Below are 7,988 nucleotides of genomic sequence, written 5' to 3'. Positions count from 1 at the left end.
TTGTCCAAGTGACGCAGTTTTTGAGGCTATCTCTGATAGCTTTCCAGCAAAGCTATCAATAGTATCAGTGTCTTTCATCTTCATTCTTTTAAATTCAGACATTAAGGTTGCAGACGGGCTTCTTTAACTCGATCAGCTCCGAGATTACGTGCCTTTATTGCATCCCAAATTTTCTTTGAAGTTTCCTGTTCACCAACTTGTAGAACAAGACATTCTGGTATTGCTTGAAAGAGTAATCCAATGGCAACATTTTTTTTGTCTGGGTCCAATGTACCAGGATCAATTGTTTCCCAAACTTTGTAGATTTTCATCAGTACCTTCATTCTCATGGCCCATACTGTGTAGTTTGTGGCGTTGAGGATTGGAACTTGTATTGATGGTGGCGTGAACCGTTTTGCACCCACAATGGTGGTTTCGTTTTCCATGGCTCAGAAACAAGCTCTGATACCAATTAATGGCAACTGCAAGATGAAACTTAGTTTATATAAAGACAACTCTCTTTATTGATGTTTAGAAAATCTCTCAAAACTGAACACAAGCTCTAATCTTGCTCTTATGATCAACCACAACTTTGATGATCATATATATATAGAACTATGAATTCCTTTTCCTAGTCCTATTACCTTATTACATGTCTTTCCTTTTCTTAGAACTAGATGACTTCTAATTCCCTTAGGATTACATCAATTTCCTAATCTTGTCCTAACCAGCATGTTAGTGACTTCTATGTTGAAGTTAATCCAACAGTAATACATATATACAATTGATTCTTAACGATAATAGGATCAGCAAACTCCGCAAATGGAAAAATCATTACGAAAGGTCGCAGGCTTGCAGCAACTTAATTAGCTGCTCTTGCATTTTTCTCTGCAATATGTTTTGAAACTTGTTGAGCTAAGGCAACCCATGTATCAAAGCTAGTGTGAAAATGAGAAGAAACGCCAGTAGCTAAATCATCATAGATTTCGTACTTAGTAACTGTCTTGATGATGCATGAATTCCTTTCCTTCACAAGTATTTCGAAGCTTAACATACAAAATGAACATCCCATTTCCAAGTATCCACCTTCAATCATTTGTATCTCCTTGAGACGTTTTTCGTTATCAACAGTCACAATCTTCTCCTTGTACATTGGTACAACACATCCTGCTCCAATACATATATATCATTTTAGCACCTGATCTTTGCTAATTCTTTTGATTATGTCAAAAATTAGAAATGGACATACCTGGAAGGAACACAACACTGAGAATAGTACCAATGCGGCAGCCATCACCTTCCACGATATCCTTGCTTTTGAGTAAACCTGGAAGCAATTGAGCGGCTAAAGTAGGGAAGTTTGGGGCGGTATAGATTGCCCAAACATCATCCGCAGAACTCGTTTATAAACTCGTACCTCATTTCTTTAATCTAGATATTTATCCTAGATAGATATTCGATAACTGAGTTGCTCATTATCTCATAGTATTTCGTTGGTATTTATAATGTGAGAACAAGCACAAGTGTTTATTTACATACGGTTTGGCTTGTTTGGTATGGGTTAATGCCGTAACCAACTTTAATACATTCGTCTTTACAAGTCTATAGGCTAACTAACCTTTATGACTGGCTTGTACACTGTCAAGGCTAATAAACTAATAAATTCTGAAGTGAAACCAGAGTTCTCGGAAAGGAAAATTTTATTAAACTGGAATGTTCCAATGAACATTAAGTTTTGAATAAGAGAACAATCAATCCTGAGACTTGGAAATCTCACGCAGTACTCTTTAAGTTTTATTTATGATAATGTGAAGGAAAACATAAAGAAATACATTTAAATATGACATAGAACAGATGGAAAACAAACACTCAAGACCCAACTATTCGGCTCGATGAAAGGAGATTGAAGTAGATGTTATACTTGGCGATTCAGGGAGACAGCTGAGTGCACTAGGCAGTTTTAGGTAAGGTGTTGACAATGTCGATGACGAAACGGTATCTAATATCAGCCTTAACAAGACATTCCATCGCAGTGTTGACATAGTCCATCGGAATGACCTCAATATCTGCTGTGATATTGTGTTTCCCAGCAAAATCAACCATTTCCTATGTCTCTTTCATTCCTCCGAAAAAACTCCCTGCTATCAATTTCCTCCCTGGATATAAAACAACCAGATTTAATAAGACAGCTTTTGTTCTATCAACAATGATTGCTTATGTAAAATATATACTTGTGTAGTACTGTTAATGTAATGCAACCAACGGGAAAACTGGCAGCTCCAGTGGCTTTTCTGGTAAACCCACCATAACTAATTTCCCATGAGCTTTTAGCAAATCGAGCAATGGTAGGATAGGATGACTTGCAGAGACAGTGTCGATGACACCATCCATCGTTCCCATGGCCGCCTATAAAAACAGAACAAACAAACAAAAAAAAGATTGTTCCAATTATGGGGCGAATGTAAGTTATAAACCACATACTACACTGGGAATGGCTAATTGCAGAACTGGAATTTGCCAATATAGTCCTAAAAGTTCTCTATTATTAGTCTACTGTTTATTCCACTAGTTTGATATCTAACTACCTCTGACCAGGATTGGTAATATTGACTCCTAATGGTTGATCTAGGATTCTGGGTCATTGGCACCGCCCACACTATATCATATAAAGTTTTCAGTGGATTTTACCTGAATTTGTTTCTGGTTACGACTAACCAGAAATGAATCTGCCCCAAGATGCTCGATTGCTTCCTTTTCCTTGGCGGGTGAGGTGCTGATAACAGTAACTTTCATTCCCCAGGCCTTTCCGAACTTCACAGCTACATGACCTAGACCACCAAGGCCCGCAACACCAATGTGCATACCAGGTTCACGAAGTCCAAAGTATTTCATTGGGCTATATACAGTAATACCAGCACAACGTAGTGGTGCAGCCGCATCAAGTGAAAGGTTTTCAGGGATCCGAACCACATATTGCTCATTGGCTACCATAACATCAGAATAACCTCCTTTAGTTACAGATCCATCAACGTAAATAGAATTGTATGTCATGATCATTTTAGGGCAGTAATTCTCAAGGTCACTTTTGCAGTTATCACAAGAATGGCATGCCCAAACCATTGGCCCAACACCAACTTTGTCACCAACCTTAAATTTTTCTACCTTGTGACCCCCATCTGTCACTATACCCACAATCTCATGTCTGCGTAAAAAAAACAAAATATACAAACATATAAGGATGGCGGAACTGAAGTTAAGGCAATTGGAAGTAAACATCAATAATGTGAAGATGTACGAGAAAAACAAGGAAAATTACCCTGGGACCGTAGGATAGATTCCATTGCCCCATTCTTTTTTAATAGAATGGAGATCAGTATGACAAATCCCGCAGTACATCACCTTAAAGGTCACATCCTTTTCTCCAGTTGCCCTTAAAAATTCACACCACAAAAAGACACCAGATAACTTTTAGCTTTCTTAGTTTTGTACTTCTCCAACCCTTTTAGGGGAGACAAGACAATAACGAACCATGTGGATTCCAATGAACCCAATTCTGAAGTTGATTATAAACTATGCATATGGCGTTCAATAAGGTCCACCTATATAATCCTATCACAATGTGTATTTTTCGTTTGTCTTTTGATACCACAATAAGGCACAATACAAAGTTTATTGCGCAAAGGAAATAAGAAAAAAACATAACCAAACACTACAATAACGATTGCCAACAAACACAAGAAAACTGCTCTTATTTTTTTTTTTGATCGTGAAAGAAAGATTGTATTAGAGAAATAAGAATTTGAGTACACCAAGACCTGAAACGCAAATTACAGAGATGCAACTTTCAATAGAAAGAGCAAGGCCTGAGGGGCTAAGAATTTCTTTACAAACTGTAAGAAAACTAAAGCCCATTAAAAGCCTAGGAGACACAACCTCAACCAAGCTTGGAAGCCCAATACAACCTAAACAACATTAACCAACAACCCGTTACAACGTGTTTGAGATACCCGATTACCCGGTGGAATTTTCCCGTTCACTGTAGAAAACCCAGAACAAATGAAAACCCTAAGTAACAGCATTGCTACCAAAAACCGCCGCCGACCGCCATATGGATCATCACTACCATCACGAATTAAATCACTGCAAATCTACACCCAGATTATCAACAGAAAACTGGCACCATTGCTAATTAAAAACTGAGATGGGGAGCCTTTTCATCATCAAAAATCAACACACTTATCGATTAAGGAGAGAAAATGAGAGATGGCTGTAAGGGATGGGTGCAGGGGATGGGATGTGGTGTATAAGGAAGTGTTTTGGTGATGATTTAATTTCGATTGAGATCTGGTGTCTGCAATTATAATTTTGATTTGTGAAAATTAACACACGATTCAGTTGATGGGTGAATGAGATGTATGAGTTCTTCAAACTAAGATGAGGTGAGATATGGGAGAAAAGAAAATAGGATATCATCTTCAAATCAGGCAGTTGAAGATAAATGAGGGAAGAGAGGGATTCGAGCCATGGCTGAGAGATGGGAAAAAAGAAAAGGGGATATCATCTTCAAATCAGGAAATTGAAGATAAATATGGGAAGACGGAGATTCAAGCCATGGCTGAGATGCAGGAAACATAAATAGAAACTAAAATTAAGGACGGAGAACAACAGAACGATGAAATCCTTGTGACTAGATCCGAGCAAGAAAGAGGCGGCTGAATGTAAAAGCTAGGGTTAGGAGAGAGGGTAAAGAGGATGCGAAGACAAACAAATTCATTCTTCACTACGTGCTTAGCTCAAATTCAACAGATCTCACTAGTGGGTGTTCCTTTCAAGCTGAACTATGGATTTAGTTAGTGTCTTAAAAAACTGCTCTCATTTGGTATCCTGAAATTGCGATTAGCACTTTTGTGACAAACACTCCAGTGGCCTCCAAACAAAAAGTCTATCTCTAAAGTTTTATAAGCAACAACAGCACAAGAGTATCTCAAAATAAAATAAAATCTCAACAAAAATCCAGATCAAACCACAGATTAAAGGTTCATCTAAAACAAGCAACTATTATGGATTCATTGATCTGGTAATAATTATACCTTCTAGAGAATTTGAAAGGAGCGAGATGACCAGAAGTATCTGTAGCTGCCCATCCAAATGCCTTCTGTGGGAATTCTTGTTCTTGTAATATCGACATCCTTCTTCTTCTATCTCTAAGAGATTCTTGTGGTTGTCGCTGGGGATAAAGTTTGTGAATTCAGGTGTAAGTATATGACAAGTCTGGGTATATTGTATATATATAGAGTGTGCAAGTGACGAGGAATAAATTAACGTGAATGCATCTAATTTTCTGAATAATTTGTAATCCGATTTTTGACGTCTTCCGTGAGGTAATTGTACGTTTCTGGAATCTTCTATAGTGCATCCTGTTAGGCTTTCAACTCTTCAATCATTATTACCAACCATATGCTGAAAACAGATTCTACCCTAGTATTAACATGTTCTACAACTCACATAAATTCCATGAATACCTAGTATAATCAGTTCATAAACAATATTATAACGTTAAGCAACACCATACATGTTCTGTAGCTTCAAACAACTAAAATGAACTGATTTATAAGAAGAAATAGATGGATTATCTCTCTACTAATGAGTGAATGACTTGTACTTATATTTCTATTTCCTCATGCTCAAAATAAATAAAACATAATTATGTAAGAGGCTAGAAAAGAATGCTCGACACGCGTCTCCCTAACCTTTTCATCATGAATTAGAGAGACCCACCTCATGCCTACGTGGGACAGCTGACAAGTTATCTTTAAGTTTAAGCTAGTCTTAGAACATAATTAAGCCATAAGAACATGGAAATATGAACTACTAATCTGAGTTAATTTAATCTAATCAAGGATCAGCTTATACTGCTTGTCTTGATGAGGGGAACATCCAGTGCAACACTGACTTATAGTTCATCTATAATCAAAAGAATTTATCAATATGTTACAGGAAAATATCTTTAATCTCAAAACTGAACTTTTTGGGGTTATCCATTTCCACCGTTAACTGGACCGGAATAGAGAGTGGATTCTACCTATTCAGCAATTGAATAGCCAAATCAATGTGGCTACCAGTGTAAGAGAGATTTTATTGGTGTGCATTCTATTTCTAACCACAAACTGAAATACTCTAATGTATTACATACACAATCCAGTGACCAAGACTACCGATCTCAAGTACACCAATGTGTTTACCGGGTCCACCAAGTAACATGTTATGCTTTGTTTTAGCTACTGATCTAAAGTACACCAAACCATGTTTTAGATAGCCACCCGAGCAAAAAAACAGCATTTCCATCACGTGGCTGCGAAAGAACAAATAAAAAAAGGATCAAATTACTTTTACATTACATGATGGAAAAAAATTCACTCAGCTTAAAGAGAATGACTTTTCGAAATGGAACATTAAGACAGCAGTGTTTGCCTCGAAGTGTATATTGCTGCAAAAAATTGTTTGAACATCAAGGCACCAGTAATAAAATCTAACCCAAGATGCTCAACTGCATCATTCTCCTTGACCGGAGGTGCTGAGCACAGTAACGTTCATGCCCAAGGCCTTTACCGAACTCCACAGCTACATGACCAAGACTACCGATCCCAAGTACACCAAGTAACATGCTATGCTTTGTTTTAGCTACTGATGTAAAAGTACCGCGAACCATGTTCTAGATAGTCACCCGAGCAAAAAGAAAAAAAAAAATGTTTTCCCATCACATGGCTGCCAAAGAAGAAATGAAAAGGAAACATCAACTTTATGTTACATGATGGGAAAATAATCACTGAGATTAAAAGGGAACTTTGGACTTTTCGAAATGGAAAAGTGAAGTATAGCCTTCCAAGTGTATACTGCTGCAAAAAATTGTTTGAAAAATGCTTAAGATTTTTCAATGTAGCCAACTATAAAGTTATGAACACAAACAACACAATTGCTTCTCAGATTATCAAATCCTAAGCAATGACCGTAATTTAAGACTATGTAAACTAAACTTCAGAAATTTCAGATGATAATAAAAAGAAATACAAATGGTGGAGTTTGGTATACCTTCAACAGTTCGGGAGCTTTCAGTCAGATTGCTACTCAGTAACAAATTTTTCCTCATCTGCGGGAATTTGAATCTTAATCAATTCCATGGAGGTTTCACATATACTTTACGCAATAAGAGAAGAAATGTACTCAATTTGATTCACAAGTTTCTAATCAACCAACCAAGAACACTAACCACCAGCATACGATCTTATTTCCCAATTCGATTTGCTCATCGATATATCAATCCCTATATTGAATCCAAACCAACAACTATAATCTCTTGTTATATGATTTTTCTTAGATTTTACCAGTGCCCGAGTAGTTATTGTTCGTAGTTGATTTGATCAGAAACTAACGGAATACCGGATTCGGGGTATCTCGAGATCGGTTTAAGGATTATTTTTAATTGAAGAAATTAGGGTTTTAAATATGGAGAAATCAGGCAAAAACTGATATGTGTGAGTGATAAGATAAAATACCGGGAGAGTCCACTTTTACCTGTTTAGACAATATTGTATTTAACAATCTCCAAACGGTCAACCAGTGCCGTTGCACGTAAAAAGTAAAATTCATTTTTTTTTTGTAGAACTAGTCATAAAAATTCAAGATGACCAAATTTGTGGTACGAAAACCTCACTCAAAAGTTGGGATCATTGAACTCCATCTTAAGACATTTGGAGTCTCTTAAGTTTTATGGATCACTTGGAGTCTCTTGAGCCCCTTTTCTTAAATTTTTGCTTTTTAAGCTTTTTATCATCTCTTTTTATATGTCAGAAACTCTTTAATGTTTTATTTATGAATTCGTATACCAGAAACTCTTCAATGTGTTTTTTTTTTTTGAATTCTTTTTCAGATACGATTCAATGTTTTGGTTCTGAATTCGTATGTTAGAAACTCTTCAATGTTTTCTCTTTGAATTGGTATTTTTGTTCGAA

The 7,988-nt window shown here is 36.7% G+C and overlaps 1 protein-coding gene and 1 long non-coding RNA gene across 4 annotated transcripts; both read right to left on the bottom strand.

Moving 5' to 3' along the window:
* Positions 1-483: 483 nt before the first annotated feature.
* On the bottom strand, positions 484-1,269 carry LOC113285614. Its single transcript, XR_003328794.1, has 2 exons — positions 1,229-1,269; positions 484-1,146 (listed from the first exon to the last, which is right to left on the bottom strand). It is a non-coding gene; the product is annotated as an uncharacterized LOC113285614 (long non-coding RNA).
* A 395-nt stretch (positions 1,270-1,664) lies between these two features.
* Positions 1,665-5,552, bottom strand: LOC113286662 (probable mannitol dehydrogenase). 3 transcript variants are annotated; one of them, XM_026535230.1, is made up of 5 exons: positions 5,070-5,552; positions 3,296-3,409; positions 2,668-3,181; positions 2,235-2,385; positions 1,665-2,138 (listed from the first exon to the last, which is right to left on the bottom strand). In XM_026535230.1, exons 1-5 carry the CDS (start codon positions 5,165-5,167, stop codon positions 2,086-2,088), a joined length of 930 nt encoding a protein of 309 aa, XP_026391015.1. In that variant the 5' UTR covers positions 5,168-5,552; the 3' UTR covers positions 1,665-2,085. The 3 variants fall into 3 exon arrangements, with proteins under 3 accessions (XP_026391015.1, XP_026391017.1, XP_026391016.1); XM_026535232.1 differs by having other exon boundaries at positions 1,665-2,135; positions 2,284-2,385; XM_026535231.1 differs by having other exon boundaries at positions 2,116-2,135; positions 2,211-2,385.
* Positions 5,553-7,988: the final 2,436 nt, after the last annotated feature.

This window comes from Papaver somniferum, chromosome 6 (genome assembly GCF_003573695.1).
Source record: "Papaver somniferum cultivar HN1 chromosome 6, ASM357369v1, whole genome shotgun sequence".
In the NCBI taxonomy this organism is placed as follows: Eukaryota; Viridiplantae; Streptophyta; class Magnoliopsida; order Ranunculales; family Papaveraceae; genus Papaver; species Papaver somniferum.
This window is presented reverse-complemented; position numbering and strand designations above follow the sequence as displayed.

What these genes read in the sequence shown, in the direction of transcription:
- LOC113286662 (XM_026535230.1), bottom strand. Translation starts at nt 5,167, where the DNA reads ATGTCGATATTACAAGAACAAGAATTCCCACAGAAGGCATTTGGATGG. An exon ending in CCTTTCAAATTCTCTAGAAG is followed by an intron (nt 3,410 to 5,069) that starts GTATAATTATTA and finishes TGAATTTTTAAG; the next exon opens with GGCAACTGGAGAAAAGGATG. An exon ending in ATCTATCCTACGGTCCCAGG is followed by an intron (nt 3,182 to 3,295) that starts GTAATTTTCCTT and finishes TTTTTTACGCAG; the next exon opens with ACATGAGATTGTGGGTATAG.